Source organism: Oncorhynchus kisutch, linkage group LG16 (assembly GCF_002021735.2).
Source record: "Oncorhynchus kisutch isolate 150728-3 linkage group LG16, Okis_V2, whole genome shotgun sequence".
In the NCBI taxonomy this organism is placed as follows: Eukaryota; Metazoa; Chordata; class Actinopteri; order Salmoniformes; family Salmonidae; genus Oncorhynchus; species Oncorhynchus kisutch.
In genome coordinates this window covers 25224981-25252869 of record NC_034189.2, presented here as the reverse complement: position 1 = coordinate 25252869, position 27889 = coordinate 25224981, and the positions used below count along the sequence as shown (strand labels likewise).

General features: G+C 44.0%; 1 protein-coding gene across 2 annotated transcripts; it reads left to right on the top strand.

Annotated features, from left to right (window-relative positions):
* The first annotated feature begins 1752 nt into the window (after positions 1–1752).
* On the top strand, positions 1753–27889 carry LOC109906255 (coiled-coil domain-containing protein 149). Of its 2 annotated transcripts, XM_031792080.1 has the most exons (12): positions 1754–1917; positions 12114–12275; positions 12519–12557; positions 15818–15925; positions 16038–16154; positions 16339–16511; positions 16894–16966; positions 17218–17302; positions 18254–18398; positions 18671–18747; positions 23565–23678; positions 24971–27889. In XM_031792080.1, the coding sequence occupies exons 1-12, from the start codon at positions 1867–1869 to the stop codon at positions 25516–25518; spliced, it is 1692 nt and encodes a 563-aa protein (XP_031647940.1). In that variant the 5' UTR covers positions 1754–1866; the 3' UTR covers positions 25519–27889. The 2 variants fall into 2 exon arrangements, with proteins under 2 accessions (XP_031647941.1, XP_031647940.1); XM_031792081.1 differs by lacking the exon at positions 23565–23678 and having other exon boundaries at positions 1753–1917.

Here is a 27889-nt window from a genome sequence, read left to right as displayed (position 1 = left end):
GTGCCCTTCTTTGCGAACCATTGGAAAACCTCCCTGGTCTTTATGGTTGAATCTGTGATTGAAATTCACTGCTCTACTGAGGGACCTTACAGGTATGTGTTGGGTACATAGATGGGGTAGTCGTTTAAAAATCATGTTAAACACTATTATTGCACACAGTGAGTCCATGCAACTTATGTGACTTAAGACTTGCCATAACAAAATGGTTGAATACTTCTTGACTCCAGACATTTCAACTCTTCATTTTGTATTAATTTGTAAAAACATAATTCCGCTTTGACATTATGGGCTATTGTTGTCACGGATCTACAAACAATCTCAATTTCATCCAATTTTAATTCAGGCTGTAACACAACAAAATGTGCAAAAAGCCAAGGGGGGTAAAAACTTTCTGAAGGCACTTTTGAGATGAGACAATTTTTCGGGTTGCTTGTAAAAAAAAAATATTAAATGGCAAGTACATACCGGGCTGATGGCAGTAAATTATGATAGTTGCTCAGCGAAACAAATGTAACAAATGTATTTTGACATTAAGCTTTCAAATTGGTCTAATGTGAGAATGAATGGTTTTTAACTGGGCTAGAGAGGAGACTCGTCAAATTAATCGTCTCCTCCTCTGCCCAGATACTGGTTCAGACTAAACTCCACAGTGAAGAAAGTTTCTGATGAACGCTACAACAGAGTGGAGCAGAGACCAGGCTTTGTGGAATTCAGTTCCAACTACATCGATTCATCCAAGAACAATACTTCAGAATAATTATGAAACGCTAACCTTGTACCTATGTTTGTCCTCTGTAGTTGCGTGCCTCACTTTGTTTGCTGAAAGCCATACTTTTTCAATAAACTTTAATCACAATCGGTGACTGCTCATTGCTGTAAAATGAAACTCAGCGCAAATGGGCATGTGACAATGGAATCCCAATAAAGAAACTGTGGGTGGTTGTATTTAATTAACATTTATTGAAAAAGTATGGATTTCAGCAAACAAAGAAAGGCATGCAACTACAAAGGACAAACATAGGTACAAGGTTAGCGTTTCATAATATTTTTTAAAAGTATTATCTTGGGCGAATCGATGTCGTCAGAGCTGAATTCCACGAAGCCTGGTCTCAGCTCCACTACATTGGAGTTAATCAAAAACGTCCTTAACCATTGAGTGGAATTTAGTCAGCTAGAACAACCCCAGAGCAAGTCCCTGTAGTGTCTTTAATTCTATGGTAAATCAAATATATTACAAGGACTTTCTCATATCCTCTTTGACAACATGTTCCATCTCTGCTCACTGTTTATATAAACTGACCACCTCTCTCAATACAATAGGCCTAGGATAAAATAGAAATGTATTATTTCCATCCTCTGCCGACCCACCCGGACATCCCCGCCCACCTGCAACAGCTGACATGAGTAATAACAGAGAGGATTCGATTAATCTCGCCCGGACGCCCGTGTTGGCGTGTTTTGCACCGGCTGAAAGATGATTGCATTCGATATGGAATGAGGCTGTCTCCCAGACTTGAGGCAGGTATCCCGCTCTGTACGACAGCTCAAAACAAAAGCGAGAACATATATTTTATGAAAAAAATATGTATATGTTTCTGAACGCTTGACCATGTTGCCTGGTTGACAACATAACCAAGCAGCTCAGAATGCTATTCGATTTGGGTGGCGCTCCTCCCTCACCGACTTCGCCCGGTCACGTGATGAGCCAGAGGCTGGTTCAGTGCGGGCCAGCTTAATAGAACTGCCATAGATACAGCGATGCGGAGGAGGAGTCAAAAGAAGAGAAGTCACCTTGCTGAAGACAGTAGCGTACCAACTAATACAGGAAAACCGTGAAATTTAGGTGTTGGAAGAGGCTGCGAAATTATGAATTCTTCGAAAAGGAGTGAAAGTGACTGGCAAGGCCTGGTGAGCGAGGTGAGTGCGCTGCAAAAACACTGTGACAATCGGTTGCGTGAGCCATTAGTGATGCTTAGCATATAGAATTGGGTTGCCATATGGAATGATAAATTAAATGTCTACTTCGAGATAAGTATTTTGTTCCTATTATCTAGCCAATTTGAATAATTATATGGTTGTGTGTGCGCATATTGCCTATCACAGCGTATTTTTTTTAACACTAATCCTCCAAATCAAATCAAGCTTTATTTATACATGGAATGCAACACAATGTGTTTAAGAAGAAAAAACTAATATAAACAATGAAAATAAAACTGAAATATTTACTACACAACAGAGATGAGAGGGTAAAAAAACAAAACCATAACAAGAGCTGAATTATTTAAAAGCACCCTAAGGAAAAGCAAAGCTAAAAAGGTGTGTTTTAATATCTCTTTTAAAATGTACACAGTTTTGGGCCCCCTCGGGTTCTCTGGCAGGCTATTCTCAGGGGCTTGGGGCATAGTAACTAAAGGCTGCCTCTCCATGCCTCTTGGTCTTAGGCTATGGGATAGATAGCCTAAGGACCTGAGGGACCTACTGGATACATAACCTATATGTGGAAAACCCTTCAAATGAGTGGATTTGGCTATTTCAGCCACAACAGGTGTATAAAATCGAGCACACAGCCTTGCAATCTCAATAGACAAACATTGGCAGTAAAATGCCCTTACTGAAGAGCTCAGTGACTTTCAACGTGGCACCATCATAAGATGCCCCCTTTCAAATAAGTCAGTTCATCAAATTTCTGCCGTGCTAGAGCTGCCCCAGTCAACTGTAAGTGCTGTTATTGTCAAGTGGAAACATCTATAAGCAACAACGATTCAGCTGTGAAGTGGTAGGCCACACAAACTCACAGAACGGGACCGCCAATTGATAAAAATTGTCTGTCCTCAGTTGCAACACTTACTACGAGTTCCAAATTGCCTCTGGAAGCAATGTCAACACAATACTTGTTAGTCGGGAGCTTCATGAAGTGGGTTTCCATGGACGAGCAGCCACACAAGCCTAAGAACACCACGCGCAACGCCAAGCGTTGGCTGGGGTGGTGTAAAGCTCACCCCTATTGGACTCTGGAGCAGTGGAAACGCATTCTCTGGAGTGATGAATCACGCTACACCATCTGGCAGTCCGACGGTCGAATCTGGGTTTGGCGGATGCAAGGAGAAGGCTACCTGCCCGTTTGGTGGAGGAGGAATAAATGTCTGGGGCTGTTTTTCATGGTTTGGGCTGGCCCCTTAGTTCCAGTGAAGGGAAATCTTAATGCTACAGCATACAATGACATTCTAGATAATTCTATGCTTCCAACTTTGTGGCAACAGATTGACAAAGGCCTTTTCCTGTTTTAGCATGTCATTGCCCCCCAGTGCACAAAGCGAGGTCCATAGAGAAATGGTTTGTTGAGATCAGTGTGGAAGATCTTTACTGGCCTGCACAGAGCCCTGAACTCAACCCCATCGAACACCTTTGGGATGAATTGGAATGGTGACTGCGTGCCAGGCCTAATCGCTCTACATCAGTAATGCTCTTGTGGCTGAATGGAAGCAAGTCCCTGCAACAATCTTCCAACATCTAGTGGAAAGCCTTTCCAGAAGAGTGGAGCTGTTATAGTAGCAAAGGCGGGACCAACTCCATATTAATGCCCATGTTTTTGGAATGAGATGATCGACGAGCAGGTGTCTACATACTTTTGGTCATGTAGTCTAACTTCAAAGCATGTCTGACATTTATTGGTGTGCACAATCATAGATTGATTTTAAAAACCAATAGAATCTTAAAATGAATTCCAAAACTGACAGGCAGCCAGTGCAGAGACCTTAAAACCGATGTATTGTGTGCTCTTCGTCTGGTCTTGGTCAACACCTGTGCTGCAGCATTCTGTTTGTTTTGCAGTTGACCAATGGCTTTCTTGGGTAGACCAGACGAGAGCATTACAGTAGTCAAGCCTGCTTGTAATAAAATCATGGATGAGTCTCTCCATATCAGCCTGAGAGAGAAACGGCCGCACATTGGCAATGTTCCTCGGGCGGTAAAAAGCTAATTTGGTCTCATTCCTAATGTGTGATTTGAAATTGAGTTCAGAAACTGAAATAACACCTAGTTTTTTTTTACCTGGGATTTTATCTTTATTGCCCGTGAATTAAAATGTGTGGCAGTATTCTCGCTGTGCTTTGGCGCCAACAATAAGTACCTTGCTCTTGTCTTGATTTAGCTAGACGAATTTGTGCGCCATGATATTTAAATAACTAATACAGTCTAATAATTTCTGTGGAGCTCAAAAACTCGGACACAGAAATGTGAAGTTGTGTATCGTTTGCGTAGCAGTGAAAATCAATGCTGACCTTTCTGATAACACTGCCAAGGGATAACGTGTGCGTGTGTGTGCGTGTGTGTGCGTGTGTGTGCGTGTGTGTGCGTGTGTGTGTGTGTGTGCTGAACAGTACCGGAACGAAAATCGAACCTTGTGGAAAGCCACATGTGATATCTATTTTCTCTGTCATCACCCTTGGTGAACATAACTCAAACTCTTGACCGGTTAAATAGGTCCTAAACCAATTTAGAACTGAACTGGAGAGGCCAACACACCTCTCCAGTCTGTTCAGAAGGACATCATGGTCAATAGGGTTGAATGCAGCACTTAAATCCAAGAGTACAAGGACAGAGAGCTGTTTGGACTCTGTTGGCTCCAAGATCATTTACCACTTTAACTAAGGCTGTGGTGGGCCTGAAAACCAAATTGGAATAAAAAACATTTTTAAGAATTGAGTTAGTTGGCACTTAAAGTAATTAAACTGTTTGAAAACCAATTTTGCTTAAGAATGGAGGGTTGGGCCTCCCGGGGGTGGCGCAGTGGTCAAGGGCACTGCATCGCAGCGCTAGCTGTGCCACCAGAGACTCTGGGTTCGTGCCCAGGCTCTGTCGCAGCCGGCCGCGACCATGACGTCCGTTGGGTGACGCATAATTGGCCTAGCGTCGTCCGGGTTAGGGAGGGTTTGTCCGGTAGGGATATCCTTGTCTCATCACGCAACAGTGACTCCTGTGGTGGGCCGGGCCCGTCTCTCCCGAGCCCGTACGGGAGTTGTAGTGATGAGACAAGATGGTAATTACTCACAATTGGATACCACGAAAAGGGGGTAAAAATACATTTTAAAATATTTATATATTTTTTAATAAAGAATGGAGGGTTGAAGATTGGCCTAAAATTGCTGAGAGCTGAAGAATCTAGATTAATTTTCTTCAGAAGGAGTGTCACCATAGCAGTTTTTAGAGCAGTGGGGAAAGTGCCTGTGAATTGTGAATGATTTTAACAATAGCTGGCACTTCTTCAAATATGCATTTAAAATCTGTTTTGAAGGTGGTTGGGATAGGATCGAGAAGGTAGGTAGAATGCTTAAGTTGTGATGTCACTTTCCTGAGCTTGCCTGTGTCAACCAGGGAAAATATATCCATAGTGCCTTTGCGTGGTGGGCTAGGGCACATAACATCAAACTTCTCATCAGGTCTTGCTTGTCTGATAACAAACATTAGGCTGGGTATCTTATGCTGTGAACTCATCACATTTAGACGTGGAGGAAAGTTCAGAGGTTTGCGGGTGCCTTTTCTAATGGCCTCATTCATGGGTTTTTCTTTATTTTTACTATTTTCTACAAAGTAGAAAAATAGTGAAGACATCAAAACTATAAAATAACACATGGAATCATGTACAGTTGAAGTCGGAAATTTACATACACTTAGATTGGAGTCATTAAACTCGTTTTTTCAACCACTCCACAAATGTCTTGTTAACAACCTATAGTTTTGGCAAGTCGGTTAGGACATCTATTTTATGCATGTCACAAGTAATTTTTCAACAATTGTTTACAGACAGATTATTTCACTTATAATTCACTGTATCATAATTCCAGTGGGTCAGAAGTTTACATCCACTAAATTGACTGTGCCTTTAAACAGCTTGGAAAATTCCAGAGAATGATGTCATGGCTTTAGAAGCTTCTGATAGGCTAATTGACATGCTTGGTCGCAAATGGTCTTCCAAATGGACAATGACCACAAGCATGCTTCCAAAGTTGTGGAAAATGGCTTAAGGACAACCAAGTCAAGGTATTGGAGTGGCCATCACAAAGCCCTGACCTCTATCCTATAGAAAATTTGTGGGCAGAACTGAAAAAGAGTGTGTGAGCAAGGAGGCCTACAAACCTGACTCCGTTACACCAGCTCTGTCAGGAGGAATGGGCCAAAATTCACCCAACTTATTGTGGGATGCTTGTGGAAGGCTACCCGACACGTTAGACCCTAGTTAAACAATTTAAAGGCAACGCTACCAAATACTAATTGAGTGTATGTAAACATCTTACCCACTGGGAATGTGATAAAAGAAAAAAAAGCTGAAATAAATATTAATATTAATATTTCTCTCTCCTATTATTCTGACATTTCACATTCTTAAAATAAAGTGGTGATCCTAACTGACCTACGACAGGGAATTTTTACTAGGATTAAATGTCAGGAATTGTGAATAACTGTTTAAATGTTTTTGGCTAAGGTGTATGTAAACTTCCGACTTCAACTGTAGTAGCCACCCTTTGCCTTGATAGCTTTGTACACTCTTGGAATTCTCTCAACCAGCTTCACCTGGAATGCTTTTCCAACAGTCTTGAAGGAGTTCCCACATATGCTGAGCACTTCTTGGCTGCTTTTCCATCACACTGCGGTCTGACTCATTCCAAAACATCTCAATTGGGTTTGGGAAGGGGGATTTTTGGAGGCCAGGTCATCTGATGCAGCACTCATCACTCTCCTTCTTGGTCAAATAGCCCTTACACAGCCTGGAGGTGTGTTGGGTCATTATCCTGTTGAAAAACAATTGAGTCCCACTATGGTGTATTGCTACAGAATGCTGTGGTAGCCATGCGGGTTAAGTGTGCCTTGAATTCTAAATAAATCACTGACAGTGTCACCAGCAAAGCACCATCACACCACCACCTCCATGCTTCACGGTGAGAACCACACATGTAGAGATCATCCGTTCACCTACTCACCTATCAGTCCAAAACGAAAGTTAAAAACAATATTGTGACGAAACATGCAAACCATGAATGGACAGGTTGGTTGTTTAGCAACAACAATGATGAGATTTGTGTAGAATGTTGACAACATTTAAGCTATATTTGGTCTACAATGTTTATTGAAAACATAAATACATTTGCACAGTGACCACTTGTCTCTCAAATACATCGTTGATGGTTAGGCTAGCTAGTGAATTTGACACATTAGCATTGATATGAAATGAATTTAATGAAGTTAAGGATACTTGTTGGTAATGGCAGCCTGCAGTACCCTGGTCGGCCTTCAACTGGAGTTAAAGGTGCTGCATGGTCAATCTGTTCTCTGCATTTACAGTGATAAGGCCTCTGCAAAAGTCAGGGCATTTATACTGTTCAACAGAGCTGTTGTGAAGGACATTTTCAAGGAAGGGAGTTTGTGTTTATACAGGACCTCTCGCCCCCAACTACTGTCAACCAATCATGTCAATGCAGAGATATATGGAACCCTCTGCACTGTTGCAAAAATTGGGAGGCGCACGGCTATGCGGTACGGAGCTCAATTTGACCTCTGCATGCCTCTGGAGACTCTGCAATTGTGTTACACCCTCCATACGGAATGTCCAACCACATTTTCGGATCAAGCATAAATTAGCTCTTAGTCAATAAGAGGGGGCAGCACTGAGCTAGCCTGCAATGTCACTTCCTGGAGTAGTCAGAGAGAATAGGCAAAGCTAGAGCGATAACTAAAGCTAGAGCCCAAAATCTGTCTCCTCCAGCAGGTGATGTTTAAAAAAAAAAAATATTATCATAAATTCACTCACCAAGCGAGTTTTTGTATGAGGTCATTGAGAGTGTCGAATTTGGTTAACACATTCTTTTTTATAGCTTATTTGCTATATGTGGTTTATTTGATAGAATGGAAGTATCATAATGATTAGGTTGTTATGAGTGTAGTGATATGTAGGACACGTGACATCCCAGCAACTTTGAAAAAAAAGTTTTATATCGGAGTCGTGCCTGGTTGTCACTAGATACCACAGCCAAAGTTGTAAACCCTGCCTATTTCCATTCTTAAAATGTGATTTACACAAACCTCAACACCACTAACCTTATGCCTAGCCTTGAATTAAGACCAAAAAGCTAATTGTTGTTTTCATGAATTTTTACGATATAGTCCATTTTTACTTTGTGGCTGTAACTAGTGGAAACCGTTGTTCCTATTATTCACACGTATCTGCCCTCTAATTGCCTGGAATGGTCCCATCTAATCTTGCCTCCTCCCGACTGCATTCCAGTTTTGAAGACATTTCTTTTCATTAAAGCAGCCACTGGAGTATCTGGTCAATATAATGGATAATCTGTGGAGTAGTTCAAACTTTGACTTCATCTTATCATTGATGCCATGTCTTGTTTTGAGTGGTTTTTATGTGTGTGATTTAAACAAAAATAAAAAAGATTTTTTTTGGTTTAAGGACATCTGGTGTATTAGAAAACAATTATAATATTTTTTTTACGCAGATTGACCACTACGATGGTGATTTTTCCATTTACTATAATGGGGGATCATGTTTTCTGCAAACAATGACTGCAGTACCGCAGTCTGACTTTTACTTCCGTGGCTTCAATGAGAGGGGGCAGTCGTTATCCCGTGGGTTAGAATTTGAAAATGGCTCGATTTTAATAATAATCAGCTATAACCTATAATCTCCTACCCGTTATTGGGCTTCAGAATGAGCACACACTCAATGTTTGCACAAAAAGTGTACCAATCACACAGTCATCCCTTGTACCACACCAAGTATGATGGCTGAGGGAACACAGTTAGTCCATTCATTGAGAAGGCTGTGTCGTGTCCTTACTGCGGATATTACACTTTGCTACTACTCGTTATCACTTTTATATTCTTTGCATAACTGAGTGTCTGTTATCATGACAACCTGTATGTGGTGGGGGGGGGGGGGGGGGGGGGGGGGGGGGGTTCCACATGAATATTCCAGTGTTTCTTATCTTCACACAATTCATATTGTGCATAGCCAACTGTTTATTCTTCCATCAGTGCTGAACTAGCAGCCACACTGGTGATAGTGTTAAGTTACAGGTGATTTACCTGTTACTGTTAGCTGACATGTGTTACTGTATATGAGATGTATTTCAGTCAATAATTGGGCTGATCATTTCTTGGACTTGTTTTTTTAAGGTACCAATTCATGACCATGGGACTATAAGGTTCTATTTGACATTTTGGTTTTAAAAAACGAGTTATTCACATAGTTTCTCTTTAGGTGGTCCTTTACATGTGAGATGTACATTTACGATAAAAAACATTTAATCAGGAAGTTCTATCTGCGCAAACTCCAGATTATACATTTTTTACACCTGTTTTCTCCCCAATTTTGTGATATCCAATTGGTAGTTAGTCTTGTCCCGTACGGACTCAGGAGAGGCAAAGGTCGAGGGACATGCGTCCTCCGAAACACAACCCTGCCAAGCCGCACTGCTTCTTGACACTCTGCTCTCCTAACTCGGAGGAAACACTGTCCAATTGGTGACCGCAGTCAGCTTGCATGCGCCCGGCCCGCCACAAGGAGTCGCTAGAGTGCAATAGGACATCCCGGCCGACCAAACCCTTCCCTAACCCGGACGATGCTGGGCCAATTGTGCGCCGCCTCATGGGTCTCCCGTTCGCGGCCGGCTACAACAGTCTGGGATTGAACCTGGGTCTGTAGTGATGTCTCTAGCACTGCGATGCATTGCCTTCGACAGCTGCGCCACTCGGGAGGCCACAAACACCTTTTTACTTGGTGCTATAAGGTTATCTGCAAAACACAGTGCATTCGGAAAGTATTCAGGCCCCGTGACTTTTTTCACATTTTGTTACATTACAGACTTATTCTAAAATTGATTAAATTATTTTTCTCCCTCATTAATTTACACACAATACCCCAAAACGACAGTGAAAACAGGTTGCTAGAAATTTCACAAAATCAGAAATACCTTATTTTACGTAAGTTTGCTATAAGACACAAATGAGCTCATGTGCATCCTGTTTCCATTGATAATCCTTGATGTTTCTACAACTTGATTGGAGACCACCTGTGGTAAATTCAATTGATTGGACATGATTTGGAAAGGCACACACCTGTCTATATAAGGCCCCACAGTTGACAGCGCATGTCAGAAAAAAAAACAAGCCACGAGGTGAACAAAATCCCGATGGTCACTCTGACAGAGCTCCAGAGTTCCTCCAGTGCCTATATAGCCCTTTAAACATCCGCCAATGTGACAGTGCTATACAGAAACCAAGCCTAAAACCCCAAACTGCAAGCAATGCAGAAGCATGGTGACTAGAAAAATGATAGCAATCACTGGTTGTAAAGCGGTGCAACAGGTCAGCAATGTCAGTTGGCTTTTCATAGCCGAACATTCAGAGTTAGACAGAGAGAACACAGCAGGTCCGGGACCTTCCAGAAGGACAACCATCTCTGCAGCACTCCACCAATCAGGCCTTTATGGTAGAGTGGCCAGACGAAAACCACTCCTCAGTAAAAGGCACATGGCAACCCGCTTGGAGTTTGCTATAAAGGACTCTTAGACCATGAGAAACAAGATTCTCTGGTCTGATGAAACCAAGATTGAACTCTTTGGCCTGAATGCCAAGCATAACGTCTGGAAGAAACCTGGCACCATCCATACGGTGCAGCATCATGCTGTGGGGATGTTTTTCAGGGACTGCGAGACCAATGGGAAAGATGAACGGAGCAAAGTACAGAGAGATCCTTGATGAAAACCTGCTCAGGACCTCAGACTGGGGCCAAGGTTCACCTTCCTACAGGACAACGACCCTAAGCACATGGCCAAGACAACGCAGGAGTGGCTTCGGGACAGGTGTCTGAATGTCCTTGAGTTGCCCAGTCAGAGGCCGGACTTGAACCCGATCAAACATCTCTGGAGAGAACTGGAAATAGCTGTGCAGCAACGCTCCCCATCCAACCTGACAGAGCTTGAGAGGCTCTGCAGAGAAGAATGGGAGAAACTCCCCTAATACAGGTGTGCCAAGCTTGTAGCGTCATACCCAAGCTGTTTCGAGGCTGTAATCTCGCTGCCAAAGGTGCTTCAACAAAGTACTGAGTCAAGGGTGTGAATACTTATGTAAATGTTTTTAATTTTTTTGTCTTGTTCTATATCAATACGAAAAGCTCCATGGACGAGGTATTTCACTAAAATTACTAACTTACATTTTATTGATAACTAGCAAGTAGTTTACTGACTTTGGATGTCAGAGACCAGACAAATATATCAGTTTACTCATCCAGAGCTAAACTTGAACAATGTTGCTAGTTATCCATATGATAAGGAGTATTTATAATTTTAGGGAAATATTGCTTTAACAAATGTGTGAACATTAATTTGATAATGTGATTAGAAAGATGAAAGGGTGTTGTCTTTATTCATTAAATGTCTGGAGTTTTTTAATTGTAACTTTCTGGGCCAGATAAAACGTTTTGGCTGAACCATTTCAGAGCCATACGGTTCTGTCTGCGATTGCCCCCCCCCCCCCCCCCCTTAAAAGAGGAAAAAACGATTTACAAATGTCTTTAGGATTTTGATGTTCTGCACTTTGGGTACCTTTTTTTAAGGTTAGGACTTTGATGTGTTGTGAAAGAAGAATTCGCTACAAAACAGTTCTGGGATGTGAACTTTAATGCTGAATATCTCAGAACAATGCTTTGCGCAGATAGAACCTTTTTATAGTCCCAAGGTCTTGAATTGTCAGTATACTGTGTATGCAAAAGTGATGAGGTTAATTGGGAAGTCGTACCATGGTTGTAACTGCTTAACTGTTTTTAGTTTCCTCATTTTATTTTTCCTGTTAAAATAACTTAATGAAAGGGCCTTGATAGTTTTTCACCATGTTATTTTCACCTTTCAAAGCTTTGAATCAGATGAAATGAAAGCTATTCAACACTTGGTGCAAAGCCCACACTTTCTGAAATACTAACCTGTCCTTACACTTTATAACAAAGGGAGCAATAGTTTTTTTTCTTTGACATCCGAACATGCAACTTGAGCATCCACAGTAGGAACCGGTGTTAATTCCCATTCCGTACCCTCCCCTATATTGTTTCTTAGTTCCTGGTGTGTAAGCGTAAACTAGACAGCAAGAAGGAGGCCCTCCTGATCCTGTCCAAAGAGCTGGACACCTGTCAACAGGAGAGAGACCAGTATAAGCTGATGGCCAACCAGCTGCGAGAACACCACCAAGGACTCAAGAAAAAGTACAGGGAGCTCATTGTGAGTCTGTCTATAGGATTTATGTTCAGAAATCTTGATCTGTAATGATTTGCCTTAGTGATAATCTGGCCAAATGACGACTTTGACTTTGTTTTAATGGTTTCTAAAAAGTGTTTTATGGACCTGGAAAATCAGTGACCCATGAATGTTTGTTTAAATAGAGCTTAGTATTTTGAGGGAAAAGCAATGGGACCACTGTTCATGCTCTGATTCACCTTATAGTAAAATGTTTATTTCTTTCAGGATGGAGATCCTTCTTTACCACCTGAAAAACGCAACCAGGTAAATTAAGCTGTCTCTAATGCCCATGCTACAGTTGAAGTCGGAAGTTTACATACACCTTAGCCAAATACATTTAAACTCAGTTTTTCACAATTCCTGACATTTAGTCCGAGTAAAAATGTATTGGTTTAGGTCAGTTAGGATCACCACTTTATTTTAAGAATGTGAAATGTTAGAATAATAATAGTTATTTATTTCAGCTTGTATATATTTTCATTACATTCACAGTGGGTCAGAAGTTTACGTACACTCAATTAGTATTTGGTAGCATTGTCTTTAAATTCTTTAACTTGGGTCAAACGTTTCGGGTAGCCTTCCACAAGCTTCCCACAATAAGTTGGGTGAATTTTGGCCCATTCCTCCTGACAGAGCTGGTGTAACTGAGTTACATTATAGGCCTCCTTGCTCGAACACGCTTTTTCAGTTCTGCCCACAAGTGTTCTATAGGATTGAGGTCAGGGCTTTGTGATGGCCACTCCAATACCTTGACTTTGTTGTCCTTAAGCCATTTTGCCACAACTTTGGAAGTATGCATGTGGTCATTGTCCATTTGGAAGACCCAATTGCGACCAAGCTTTAACTTCCTGACTGATGTCTTGAGATGTTGCTTCAATATATCCACGTAATTTTCCTGCCTCCTGATACCATCTATTTTGCACCAGGCCCTCCTGCAGAAAAGCACCCCCACAACATGATGCTGCCACCCCCGTGCTTCACGGTTGGGATGGTGTTCTTCAGCTTGCAATCCTCCCGCTTTTTCCTCCAAACATAATAATGGGCATTATGGCCAAACCGTTACATTTTTGTGTCATCAGACCAGAGGACATTTCTCCAAAATGTATGATCTTTGTCCCCGTGTGCAGCAGCAAACTGTAGTCTGTCTTTTTTATGGCGGTTTTGGAGCAGTGGCTTCTTCCTTGCTGAGCGGCCTTTCGGGTTGTGTCGATATAGGACTTGTTTTACTGTGGATATAGATACTTTTGTACCTGTTCCTCCAGCATCTTCAAGGTCTTTTGCTGTTGTTCTGGGATTGATTTGCACTTTACTCACCAAAGTACGTTCACCTCTACCAGACAGAACGCGTCTCCTTCCTGAGCGGTATGACGGCTGCATGGTCCCATGGTGTTTATACACTGCTCAAAAAAATTAAGGGACACTTAAACAACACAATGTAACTCCAAATCAATCACACTTCTGTGAAATCAAACTGTCCACTTAGGAAGCAACACTGATTGACAATACATTTTCACATGCTGTTGTGCAAATGGAATAGACAACAGGTGGAAATTATAGGCAATTAGCAAGACACCCCCAATAAAGGAGTGGTTCTGCAGGTGGGGACCACAGACCACTTCTCAGTTCCTATGCTTCCTGGCTGATGTTTTGGTCACTTTTGAATGCTGGCGGTGCTTTCACTCTAGTGGTAGCATGAGACGGAGTCTACAACCCACCCTCAGGTAGTGCAGCTCATCCAGGATGGCACATCAATGCGAGCTGTGGCAAGAAGGTTTGCTGTGTCTGTCAGCGTAGTGTCCAGAACATGGAGGCGCTACCAGGAGACAGACCAGTACATCAGGAGACGTGGAGGAAGCCGTAGGAGCCCTGCAAAATGACCTCCAGCAGGCCACAAATGTGCATGTCTGCTCAAACGTTCAGAAACAGACTCCATGAGGGTGGTATGAGGGCCCGACACCGTGCAGGACGTTTGGCATTTGCCAGAGAACACCAAGATTGGCAAATTCGCCACTGGCGCCCTGTGCTCTTCACAGATGAAAGCAGGTTCACACTGAGCACGTGACAGAGTCTGGAGACGCTGTGGAGAACGTTCTGCTGCCTGCAACATCCTCCAGCATGGTCAGTCATGGTGTGGGGAGGCATTTCTTTGGGGTGCCGCACAGCTCCATGTGCTTCCCAGAGGTAGCCTGACTGCCATTAGGTACCGAGATGAGATCCTCAGACCCCTTGTGAGACCATATGCTGGTGCGGTTGGCCCTGGGTTCCTCCTAATGCAAGACAATGCTAGACCTCATGTGGCTGGAGTGTGTCAGCAGTTCCTGCAGTTCCTGCAAGAGGAAGGCATTGATGCTATGGACTGGCCTTCCCGTTCCCCAGACCTGAATCCAATTGAGCACATCTGGGACATCGTCTCGCTCCATCCACCACAGACTGTCCAGGAGTTGGCGGATGCTTTAGTCCAGGTCTGGGAGGAGATCCCTCAGGAGACCATCCGCCACCTCATCAGGAGCATGCCCAGGCTTGTAGGGAGGTCATACAGGCACGTGGAGACCACACACACTACTGAGCCTCATTCTGACTTGTTTTAAGGACATTACATCAAAGTTGGATCAGCCTGTAGTGTGGTTTTCCACTTTAATTTTGAGTGTGACTCCAAATCCAGACCTCCATGGGTTGATAAATTTGATTTCCATTGATCATTTTTGTACTATGTAAAGAAAAAAGTATTTAATAAGAATATTTCATTCATTCAGATCTAGGATGTGTTATTTTAGTGTTCCCTTTTATTTTTTTGAGCAGTGTACTTGTGTACTATTGTTTGTACAGATGAGCGTGGTACCTTCAGGCATTTTAAAATTTGCTCCCAAGGATGAACCAGACTTGTGGAGGTCTACAATTTTTTTTCTGAGGTCTTGGCTGATTTCTTTTGATTTTCCCATGATGTCAAGCAAAGAGGCACTGAGTTTGAAGGTAGGCCTTGAAATACATCCACAGGTACACCTCCAATTGACTCAAATTATGTCAATTCGCATATCATGAGCTTCTAAAGACAGACATTTCCAAGCTGTTTAAAGGCACAGTCAACTTAGTGTATGTCAACTTCTGACCCACTGGAATTGTGATACAGTGAATTATATTTGAAATTATCTGTCTGTAAACAATTGTTGGTAAAATTACTTTGTGTCAAGCACAAAGTAGATGTCCTAACTGACTTGCCAAAACTATAGTTTGTTAACAAGAAATTTGTGGAGTGGTTGAAAAATGAGTTTTAATGACTCCAAACTAAGTGTATGTAAACTTCTGACTTCTACTGTATACCCCTCAAACTGTTACACATGTTATACTTTTATCACAATGTTTATATGATGGACAACACTCTCTGAAGCTTTCACAGTTTGACTTGATTTGATCCTGCGCTTTCAATCTCCAACCTTGTGTGTCTGAAGGGTTGAGTACAGCAGAAGACATTTATGTCTCGTATGAATTAATAAAAGCATTCTTCTATTTCTCTGACCTCTCCACAGGTGAACTTGGCTCAGCTGCTGAGAAACGCAAGGGAGCGAGGGAAACAGCTAGTCGAGGAGGTGAAGGAGCTGAATCAGAGACTGGCAGAGGCCCAGGGGGATAACAAGGTAGGGCATCAAACACACACACACACACACACACACACACACAAACCTACATCTCTCATACTAACTCAGTGAATCTGTTCCTCTATTTGACCCGTCTCTCCCTGGTCCACAGCTGCTGAGGATGACAATCACTAGACAGAGGCTGGGGGATGAGGAGGTGGGGGCACGCCACTTTCCCGCCCATGAGAGAGAAGACCTGGTCCACCAACTGGAGAAGGCAGGGCTACAGGTGGGAAGGGATCTTGTCCAATGGGAATGCTCTTTTTCTATGGTACATCGTACCCTAATGAACATGACCCAGTGCCTCTCCTTCAGCACTTTCAGAATAGTGCAAAAAATGGAAGATAGGAGACAACTGTGTCCTATTCGCTTTCTTTGTTTCTCTCGCCCACTGTCTCTCTCTGTGTGTTCAGATGGAGGAGCTGGAGAACAGTGTTAAGGCACTAACTGATGAGCTGGAGGACGTTAAGGCAGAGCGTGGTGTGTTCAGCGAGAAGGCTGAGCGTCTCAACCTGGAGCTCAACCATATCCTGGGTGGCCACGAGACCCGGATCATCGACGTGGATGCCCTCTGTATGGAGAACAGGTGAGGGGTGGACTCTTCTCTGCAAGTATTACATTTACAGTTGAGTAATTTAGCAGAAGCTCCTATTAAGAGTAACTTACAGTCAGTGCATTCAATTAAGGTAGGTAAAAAAACGACATGCCACACAGTGTTCAACACAATTAAATACCCCCCAATTTATATTAGGCTATGCACGCATAATTTATTTTTACTTCTGTACACCATAGAAGGAGACATTTTCATACACTGTGAGGTTGGCACTATTTCAATGTCTTCCTATTCCAGGTAGGTATAGGGTGTTCTGTGTGTGTTTCTAGATGAAGAATTGTTGTTTGCTGCTGCTTTTTCTTCTTCTTTTGCCCGGAAAGATGAATCTAAAGCTATTTTTTTCCCCCTCTGTCAGGTATTTACATGAGCGGTTCAACCAAGTCCAAGAGGAGGTGAACTTGCTGAAGTCTAACATCATGAAATACAAGGTAGAGAGGTGTCTAACTGTGAGCGTGTGCTCAATACCCGCATTGCAGTAACGAGTAACTTTTTTACCATCAGTTAGACTCTCCTCACGTTTAGATACTTCAGAATAAGGTGTGTGTGTGTGCGTGCAGTAAACAAAGGCGCTGTGTCAACATTGCATTGCAATTACAATGAATTCTAGCCAGTGTCTCTTGACAGTCCCAAAGAGAGTTAGAGATGACAGCTGATAAAGGTGGGTGTATTTGTTTTGCAGACTGCGTTGGAGAGGAGGAAGAGCTTTAAATTGTCTGGGAAGTCCAACAGCAGTGCTCTAACAGGAGTCCTCTCTGCCAGACAAGGTACACCACCATCGCATACAGATGCATCCAGCTTCTGGCAGGTCCCAATTCAGACTGGTAGCTCCGTAGTGAGTAGGATAAGAATGCTGGTCAGAGCAACTGATCCGAGAAGAGCAGTTAGGAACTTTCTAAGTGATCTCCTCTGTCATTGAATCTAGGTAATGCATAGCCCAGGGACGCATAAGTGTAGAAGATGTGAACTAGCTAGCTAGTGAGTGCAAGCCCACTGCAATGGGCTTGCAATTTAACCTTCCCTGAGATTTGAAGGATCTATTCTAGAACCTGTATTGCAGCGTGGCAGTGTGAGTTGCATTACATTATTTACTTGAAGAAATCAAGCTACAGTAGCACACTGGCGTGTAGAAACTATTTTCAGCTCTTGTAAAAGCCTATCATATTTAGTCTACACCACCAGGGTTCCAGTTCTAGATCAAAAATAAGTACCTGTAATGCCCATTCTGTCTGAAGTAGACATTATTTCTTCATTAGAGTTACGTTAGTCTCCAGTGCCTAACTTTTGAAACACCTGAGACTCGCCCTAATTTGTATTCAGAGTTCTGGCAGAGATGCAAAGCTTAGGTCTTGATTGACAGTTCTCGGCAGAGCCAGCACAGTAGGGCAGCAGTTCAAGCTAGAGGAAGCAGGGAGGTAACCTATTGTACAGACGGCTGTTTCTATCGCGCTATCACTCTTTCACTCACTCTCTCTCGCTTTTTCTTTCTTTCTTTATCCCTCATCTACCCTGTGTGTCGCTCCTGTCTATATACCGTTTCTCTCCTATTTTTGTCAGTCTTGCTATCTGTTTTCATCTCCCTCCTCACTCTGTTTCACTTATGTCCTCCCCTTTCTTCTCCCCCTCGTACTCTCTCTATTCCCGACTTACTCCTCTTTCCCCTTTATGCCCCCTTCTTTACCCCTTTTCCTGATTATATTCTCTCTCTGTCTCTGCAGTGCAGGAGTTGTTGTCTGAGGAGCAGGGCTGCAGTCTCCCGGCCACGCCCCAGTCCATCTCTGACCTAAAGTCCCTAGCCACGGCCCTGCTGGAGACCATCCATGAGAAGAACCTGGTCATTCAGCACCAGAGACACACCAACCGGTATATGCACTGGCACACACATTTCTACAGTACACACACACACACACACACACACAGTCCACACATTCCCTTTCTTATTCTTTCATATCCTTTATTTACGTCTGGTGTGCTTTGTCTCCATTGACCTTTACCCATAGTAAGTTCATAAACCTCGCCACACAATGTTCTCCACTCCTACTAGTCAAACAGTGGAGACACACTTAGTTTACAGTCTGGCCACTGGGCCATAAGGAACCTTGTGACTCACCCTCCAGTTTACCTTCTCCACACAGGATTCTGGGGAATAGAGTTGCTGAGCTGGAGAGGAAGTTGAAGACATTAGAGGTGTCCGGCTTGTGGAGTCTTCCAGGTTAGTTACAGTAACGTTGTTCAAACGCATTGACTGTTATTGACATGAGTGTAAATCCTAGACAGTGGGGTTTTAGTTGGGTGGATAATACTAGATCTTGCAGGTAAATAACACTACAGAGAACAAAGCACCACGCCATTAGCAAACACACTGTCTACCAACATTTATTTGCAAATATCTGGTTAATGCTAGCTCCAATGGGACTGTACGATGAAATGTTACCCAGCTTTACCTACTGAGAATTTCTTTATTGAGACTTCAATTTACCAATGAACTGACCAATTGGTGGTGCACGGTCCAATGAAATGCTGTGTTATTAACTGGGTATCTCCTCCCTGGCTGCGGCTGCCTACAGGACTGACCTACCACGTTTCTCTGGGAATAGGGAGTATGTGTTCTGTATATACCGCCCTTCTTAGCCCATGCTTTCCATTGTCATGCCACCTTGGCATCCTCCCAAAAACTGCCATCTCATATCGCCCTAATGCTACCTCCATTCTAGCCCAAGGCCACTCCTTGTGCATTCATGTCACCTGTTGGGGTCTTCTCACCTGCTGTACGTAGTCACTTACGGCTTAACCTCGGAACCCAGAGCTAAATCACACTTGCACAATGGCCACCTACTCAGTTTGGTTACTCGATTCATAACATTTGTGTTAACAGTCTCTCCTGAGAGACTACTTACTGCTCTGTTTATCAGTATAAAAGGTGAGTCCGTCTTTTGTATATATTTGAATGTCGGTACAACTACAGGTAGGTTACCTAGCGGTTAGAGCGTTGGGCCAGTAACCGAAAGGTTGCTACACTGAACACCAATATAAACGCAACATGCAACAATTTCATATATGAACTGTAACTCAGTAAAATCTAAGGAAATCAGTGAATTGAAATAAGTTCATTAGGCCCAAGCGATGGATTTCATATGACTGGGAATACAGATATCCATCTGTTGGTCACAGATGGATCAGAAACCAGTCAGTATCTGGTGTAACCACCATTTGCCTCATGCAGCGCGACACATCTCCTTCACATAGAGTTGATCAGGCTGTTGATTGTGGCCTGTGGAATGTTGTCCCACTCCTCATCAACGGCTATGCGAAGTTGCTGGATATTGGCGAGAACTGTAACACGCTGTCGTACACGGCGATCCAGGGCATCCCAAACTAGCTCAATAGGTAACCTGTCTGGTGAGTACGCAGGCTATGGAAGAACTGGGACATTTTCAGCATACAGGAATTGTGTACAGATCCTTGTGACATGGGGCCATGCATTATCATGCTGAGACATGAGGTGATGGCAGTGGATCGCATAACATGGCATAACAATGGGCCTCAGGATCTAGGCACGATATCTCTGTGCATTCAAATTGCCATTGATAAAATGCAATAGTGTTCATTGTCTGTAGCTTATGCCTGCCCATACCATAACCCCACTGCCACCATGGGGCAACGCTGTTCTCAATGTTGACATCTATCCACTCACCCACACAACGCCATACATGCTGTCTGCCATCTGCCCGATACAGTTGAAACCGGAATTCATCCGTGAAGAGCACACTTCTCCGGCGCGCCAGTGGCCATCGAAGGTGAGCATTTGCCTACTGAAGTTTGTTACGACTCTAAACTGCAGTCAGGTCAAGACCCTGGTGAGGACGACGAGCATGCTAATGAGCTTCCCTGATAGTGCTAATGACAGTTTGTGTAGAAATGATTTGGTTGTGCAAACCCACAGTTTCATCAGCTGTCCGGGTGGTTGGTCTCAGAAGATTCCTCAGCTGAAGAAGCCAGATGTGGAGGTCCTGGGATGGCGTGGTCTGGTTGTGAGGCTGTTTGGACGTACTGTCAAATTCTCTTAAACGGTGTTGGCGGCAGCTTATGGTAATTAACATAAAATTCTCTGGCAACAGCTCTGGTGGACATTCCGGCAGTCAGCATGCCGATTGCCCGATCCCTCAATACTTGAGACATCTGTGGCATTGTGTTGTGTGACACAACTGCAAATTTTTAGAGTGGCCTTTTGTCCCCAGCACAAGGTGCACCTGTGTAATGATCATGCTGTTTAATCAGCTTCTTGATATGCCACACCTGTCTGGTGGCTGGATTATCTTGACAAAGGAGAAATTCTGACTAACGGCGTTAAACAAATTTGTGCACCAAACTTGCGAGAAATAATCTTTTGTGCATATGGAACATTTCTGGGATCTTATCAGCTCATGAAACATGGGACCAACAACACCTCGTGCCGACAAGGTGAGAAATCTGTCGCTCTGCACTTAACCAGGGTCGCCGTAAATAATGTCTGATCCCTGGCCGTGACCCCACGCATTTCCATTTCACACCTCACACTTGTACAGGTTACCCACTTGTACATGCAGTGAAACATGACAAATATGTGTTCCAAAACTACTGGTTAATGAGTGACAGGTAATTTGGGGAGTCCTGCGAAATAGGCAATTCCTACAGCTTTCAAATACTGAAATAGACTAACTTTTTAAGCGTATGATTTAGTAAATATCTGAACTAGTTTAACAGCTTCCCTCAATCTAATGGAAAGAACAGCAAATGTACAATGCACAGACATGCCAGTCAGACGTTGAGATTATAGAATAATTTCTCCAGTGTGCACCAGAGGGGGGTGTTGTGCTGTGTTTAAAGTGCATTGGTGGGATTTAGGTGGCGAGCTGTAGCTCGATGAAGCTCGCCTGTCATGAGACTGTCATTCTCCCGCCATAAAACTGACAAGCATCCATTACTGAAAATGATTGCCCACATTACAAACACATTTAGGGGAATGTGCTGTTATTAGGGGATTTGTAGACGAGGCCCAAAGTGCCTCATGACTCTGTCCACCACAATCGGCGTAGGGCAGAGGGAGAGGGCGAGATGGAGATTGAGAGAGAGAGTGGCCTTGTCAAGATGGACAGTCACGACGGGGCGAAAAAAAAACAGAGGGGCCGATTTGGGGGCAGGCCCCGAGTCAAAACATTGGACACGCCATGCGTTGCTGTTCCCGAACGACAAGTTAAAAGGGAGAGTAAAAAAACAAAAGCGACTCACTCAAATAGACTTGTGATTTACTCGACAACCCAAACGCCCCCTGGGAGCGATCCCCTGTTCAATGAGCGCTGGAATACACGCAGACTGAAAGCCTGTCTGGGCGCATCAGCCACACTCAATAGCAAACGGGGTGAGACTCGCATATACAGTAGCCTACTACACTGGAGAAGAAGATGCATTGTGCAATGCCCTGATAGATAGACATGTCATTACCCAGGTATTTTTAAACAAAGATTTCTCTATTTTCTCTCCCAAACTCTTCCCTGTCGTTGTTGCCACCTCTCTGCGGATCAACGTCCGCGAGGGCGCGGGCTGGCATCTCACAAAGGCGGTGTATTGGGCGTGACAGACCTGCCTCGTTGTCAAAATAAGAGACGGGTGACCCCCCCCCCCCCGAGACTGGTGTAGGGACTAGAGAAGCTGGGTACCAGAGAGATGTCCGAAGTCTGTTTTGTATGAGGGAGATAGGCCTACAGTATGGGGTGTTATCGTTTGGGTGTCAGTGTAAAGGTAGAAGCAGTAGTTCTATTCGTGGATGTTGTACTTCCTTTGGTACCTCTACTATCTTTGTTTTAGCATGTATGTAGGATATGTTTTGGCAGAAATAGGCTTCAGGATGAATGCATTCATGCATGCATATGTGCGTGCGAGTTGGGATGTCTGTCTCTTAGTGTGTGTGCAGTTATTAATGTGTGTGTGCGCGCACGTCTGTGAGAGGAGGAATGGACGGATGGATGGGCAGCTGTCAGGAGGGTATAAACCCACTCCTCCATACCTCCTCCTGAGCACGGCGTGGGCTGAAACATGCTGCGTTCAGCCCAGGCCCTGCTCTGCATACATAATCACCACTTTAATACTGGCTTTAAAAAGCAGCCTGAGAAACTCAAGTCACCAAAGGCCCTCTCAACTCCGAACGAGAAAGGCTCTCAGCCTGTATGAGGGCTAGCGCCTAGATGAAAGTTTGAAGTATTACTTAGCCTTGCCATTGCATGTATCCCAACGGGCATTTATTTAAGACGAATATGCTAATGTGTGAAATGAGGTGTACAGAAACTAAGTTGCAGAGTCCTTTTTCATAAACCGCTTTCGAGGAAAGTAAAAGGGGGAACTTCACAGGACAATCAAAGTACGGTGTGCATCCAGTGCCATAGATTGACGTGAAGAGGAATTGACCCCAACCCCTGGTGTGCTATGGAAAAGATGAGCAGTGCCCTGCGTTCATAACACAAGTGCTTGTGCCATTCATGCTTGACAGTCAACATGTTTCACATGCTGACATCCACGTTTAGCATTCTTCTGCTTTTGTTTATGTTTTAATGTTTTACTTCGTAATTCACACTTGAGTGACCCTAGTTTGTGTCGAGGGTGTTTGTGCTTGCGTGGGTATGTGTGTGATGTCTGGTATACGGTGCACGGTCCCCTGTGAGTAGCATATGGCGTCAGCCCAGGAGGCGTGCAGCCATCACTAATGAAGACTGATGACAGGGAACTGCAGCCACTTCCTGTGAGCACAGTTTTGTGTGTGTGTGTGTGTGTGTGTGTGTGTGTGTGTGTGTGTGTGCGTGCATTTGGATGAATATGACTTTATCTGTGTGAAGGAGCACGCGCAGTCCTTACCTGCTTACACACGCACCTTTTTTGAAAACCACCCTCATGTTTTTAGCATCTGTGTCTGTTGGGTGTTTTTATTTTCTGACTGGGTGGGGGAAACCTTCTGGGGAAGTTAACTCTTGTTCCCCTGTGGGTGTGTTGGGTTAACAGGGGGACGAGACAACATTATGCTGAGCGAGAGCCAGCGACCCGAGCTCCTATCGCCCAGCATCACGCCGTGCCCACCTCAGCCCCACACGCACGCAGCAACGCAGCCACCTAAAGGTGAGTGTGTAATTGTGTGTAACTGGGCTTCGCCGTTCGTTAAACGTCGCCCTCGGGCAGCGGCTAAAACGCTGTAATTAGCTCCATCCCCTCTCCCCACACACCCTTCATTTTGCGCCCAGTCCCCTTTCCCGCCTCTCCTCCAACACTGGCCTCTCATTGGTGCTGGTGGCTAAGTACCTGATGCTCCTCAAATGCCATGGCATTTTGGAAATGTGAGCACAATTCTCGCCCGCTGACATTCAAAAAGTTGGTGTGTTTTTGGAAGGGGGGGGCCCTATAAATATGGATGCTGGCATGAATTTTCTTTCCCTCTCTTTTGTGGGGGCAAGTGTTCTCTGTGGTCTGTCTTTAACCTTTTTGACTGAACATTCACAAATATGGGTCAGTAATCCACGGAATGGGAGAAATATTTTGGAGAGGAAGCAGAATTTAGGGGCGTCGCTATTTTTAGCCCTTTGCCGTGGAAGTGCTTGAGTCACAAGTTATTGAAATAACTTTTGTCGATTGACACAGCCCCTAACTCCAAAGAGAAGTAAGGGTGGCTAGTTATTTAATCCTGTAATGACATCTTAATTCTCTGTTAATGTTCAAACCTCCATTTCAAAATCAACTCTTTACAGGTGCTCAGAGTAATGTGGTGTGGAGTTGTTTTCAATGTCCGTTAACGTTCACACTGCATATTCACTCACGTAACTTGGTTGATTTTTACATAGCTTACGCTCATGCATTATCCATTTACACAGCTCTACATACACCCAGGCTGGTTGGATATAGTATGTGGATTAAGGATTAAGTCTTTTGACCACTATCAAGCATTACTGCAAGACTGCGTCCCCTAGCACCGAACACGTTGGAGTTTTTGAACTGCTGATCTAGGATCTGCCCCCTCTGTCCATATGTGCTTGTTCATTATGATCTGAAAAGCTAAACTGATCCTAGATCAGTACTCCTACTCTGAGGCGCATTATGAAACTGGCCCTGATAGGACTGTTAAGGTACTGTATATGTGGAAGGAAAAGCTCAACCTAGTTTACCAATGGGCTTTGGGGAACTTTTGTTCCAGCCCTGCTCTAACACACCTGATTTAAAACTCGACTATGCTTCAGCTGCTTATCAAAACCTTGATTAGCTGAACCAGCTGTGTTATAGCAGATTAGGAGGAAAAGCCTGGACACGCAGAAGCTCTCCGGGAGGACAGTTTACCACTAGGTAGAGTTAAGAGGGTGTTACAGCTTCATTATAACTACCCTCTCACAATGAACTCTTCTCCTCTCTCCCAATGTGACTAGACGACAGAATGGGAGCATCGTCGTGGGAACGGGCCACAGCTGGCGGTGACTTTGGCGCAGATGGCGTCGGCGGGGAGGGCGCACCCGAGCCCAGTGACGGGGCGGAGGCTAACTGCATCTGCCTGAGTGACAGGCGGGGAGTGGAGATTGTGACTCTGTCGGAGAAGCAGGCTGCCGCGGAGCTGGAAGAGGGGCAGAGTCCCGTGGAGGAGGAGGGGCATGAGGTGAAAGTGGACGAGGAGCTGGGCTCCACAGTGGAGGAGGGAGAGGAGGCGGCCCTGGCGCTTGATGCCCCACCCTTAGAGGCGGAGTCAGACTTGAGTAACCTCCCACAGCTGCCTGTAAGGCAAGCTACCATAGATGACACCCTTGAGGCGGGTCATTTGACCTGCCATGATCAAACAGTGGAGCCTACAGGACTCCCTAACACAGAAGATGCCTCTAAGCCAGCTTCCATATTCAAGACCCCAGACTGGGGTGGCACAGATGGGTGGGACCTGCACTGTCAATCAGGACAGAGTGACAGTTGCCATAGCGACAATCATTGAAAAGTGAAGTTTGTCTTGGCTGCATTACTACTCACTAGCAACATTTCCACAATATAGACCAACCCCCCCCCCCCCCCCCCCCTTTTGTGCTCCCAGCCATTCTTTGCGTCAGTCTATAGAATGGATAGAGAGAACACTTTCTCAGCCTCCCATTGACAGTCAGTGCCTGAAGTGTACTTTGCATCTAGATAGTGTTGTTGCTCTGAAAAGAGCAGACAATCTTGAAATCAATCCACTTGCAAGTCTAATGTCCTACAGGAGTAATTTAGCAAAGAAAATAGCAAAGATGGCAAAGTCCCCCCGCAAACTGCCTCCATGGTAGGATAATCCCAGCTGTTTGCTTCCTGTTTATTCCTAAGGGTTGCTAGTTAAATGAGAGCTGTTTTATTTTTTTCCGTTGCCCACATACAGGAGCCATTGTGAGTTAGTGTGATGAATGTATTAGATTTGCATGGAAATCTGTGAAGAACATTGTTCGAGAGTTTGTAATGTATTTGTATTATTGTAGCTTTATGTATATAGATTATAGTTACAGTCACTAATCAATTATGGAGCCGTTTTCTTATTCTGTTTCTAATGGAAAAGTAGATGTTGGCTTGTGACTGCATGTGCCTTATATACACTGGAATATTTCATTTTACATTTTCAAATCCTTTTGAATGAGCTTGACTGACTTTTTGAATGTCATATCTTGCAGTGTCACATGTCTAACTTGTTGCATAGGAGCACAGACGTATAATCAATATGGGCCTCAGTGCTGCCTGAGGAATGTCAATGTCCTTGCTTTCACAACCAACTGATTGTCATGGTTGTCTACTCTTATAAAGCTTTGTTTACCAGCTGCATAACCACACACACACAGTCTTACTACACTTTTGTAAATAAACACATTGACTAATTTTTGGCACACAAAGTTTCATGTACTTGCCCCAAAATTCTGACAGACACACACACACTTACAGCCAAAGTCCAGGCCCTGCTAAGGTATTCAGTTTTTCCCACATTCAGGTGGCAGCTGGCCTCTCCAAGCAAACGGCATCAAAGCCAGAATCCATGAAGTGCTTATTCTGCAGAAGGCTGCTTGCTATTTTTACTCTTTGACACAAAATAGGAGGAAGGAAAAAAATATAGAATCCCGGGAAGCCGTGGTGTGTTCGCAGTACGCACACACTCACACACACACACACACTCACTCACACACACTCACACACACTCACACAGACAGAGTAGGCCCGCTGCCAGCCAGCTTATTTGGCATATTGGCGAGGCGTTTCGAGGAATCTGATGACTTTATAAAGCAGATGGGATTTGCTGCTAATGAAATTGTGAAACGACGTGGTGCCTTGGGCTTTAGCGAAATGCCTAACCTGCGTGCCAATTTACCACGATAAGGGGGTTCCTCATCCTCCGGTATCTTGCCTAATTTGACTTTAATGTCTGTGTGAAATTTAACTACTCAAAGGGGTTAACAGTAGAACTACAAATGTGTTATTTTCTGAGCAGTGGCGTGGAGCTGGTAGTTGTCGTTTTGTAGAAGTGAGACTGTAACCTAGGTTACAATGCGTGACCTGCCCTGTACTAGTCAACCAAAACTGACTGCCGCTCAGAGAGCCCTGGGCATTGAAGAAGTGAGCAATTTCAGCTGCTCTCGCTGGGTTGCTCAAGTTGTGACATGGATTGAAGTTGACAATTCCCTTTTTTGCCCCCCCCCCCCTCCCTGCACCGATCCCTGATGGTCTGTCACAGCCTGCCGCTTGCACTGTGGGAAGTCAGAATCCTCCCGCGTCTCACTACCAGTATACTTTATATTCTCTTAGAGGGATTTCGATTCTCATTTGCAAAGGAAAGTAGCAATGCTCATTGTTTAACTCTTCAGGTCTGTATAACAAATTGCATTAAGACTCAGACTCATTAGATATGGCTTGACTTTATTATCCAATTCCTTTGTATCAGATGTGACATTCCAATATCTTAAGCAGAGGTGGCCAACCTTTCCTGGAGAGCTATTGGGTGTGGAGGCTTTTGCTCCAGCCCTGCTCTAACACATCAGCGAATCAATGTCCTGCAGTTGAACCAAATGTGTTAGAGCATGACTGGTGCAAAAGTCTGCACACCCAATAGCTCTCCAGAAGGAGGCTTGACTATCCATGATTTAGAAGACTATAAAACACATCTAGCCTCAAAAATATAATTATGAAAGACAATCTTATTTCACGGATTGATTGACATCTAGGGTTACTTTTGCTCGTCTCTCTATGACAGGATTACCTGGGACTGACTCTCTCTCTTGTTCTCGTTCTCTCTCTCTCTCACACTCACACACCATCTTCCCTGTCCCTGCTGAAGAAAAGCAGGCCCAAACCATGATGCT

Coding starts and splice junctions, on each gene's coding strand:
- LOC109906255 (XM_031792080.1), top strand. CDS start 1,867: ATGAATTCTTCGAAAAGGAGTGAAAGTGACTGGCAAGGCCTGGTGAGC. Junction 12,558..15,817: donor CACCTGAAAAACGCAACCAG/GTAAATTAAGCT, acceptor ACCTCTCCACAG/GTGAACTTGGCTCAGCTGCT. Junction 18,399..18,670: donor CACCAGAGACACACCAACCG/GTATATGCACTG, acceptor TTCTCCACACAG/GATTCTGGGGAATAGAGTTG.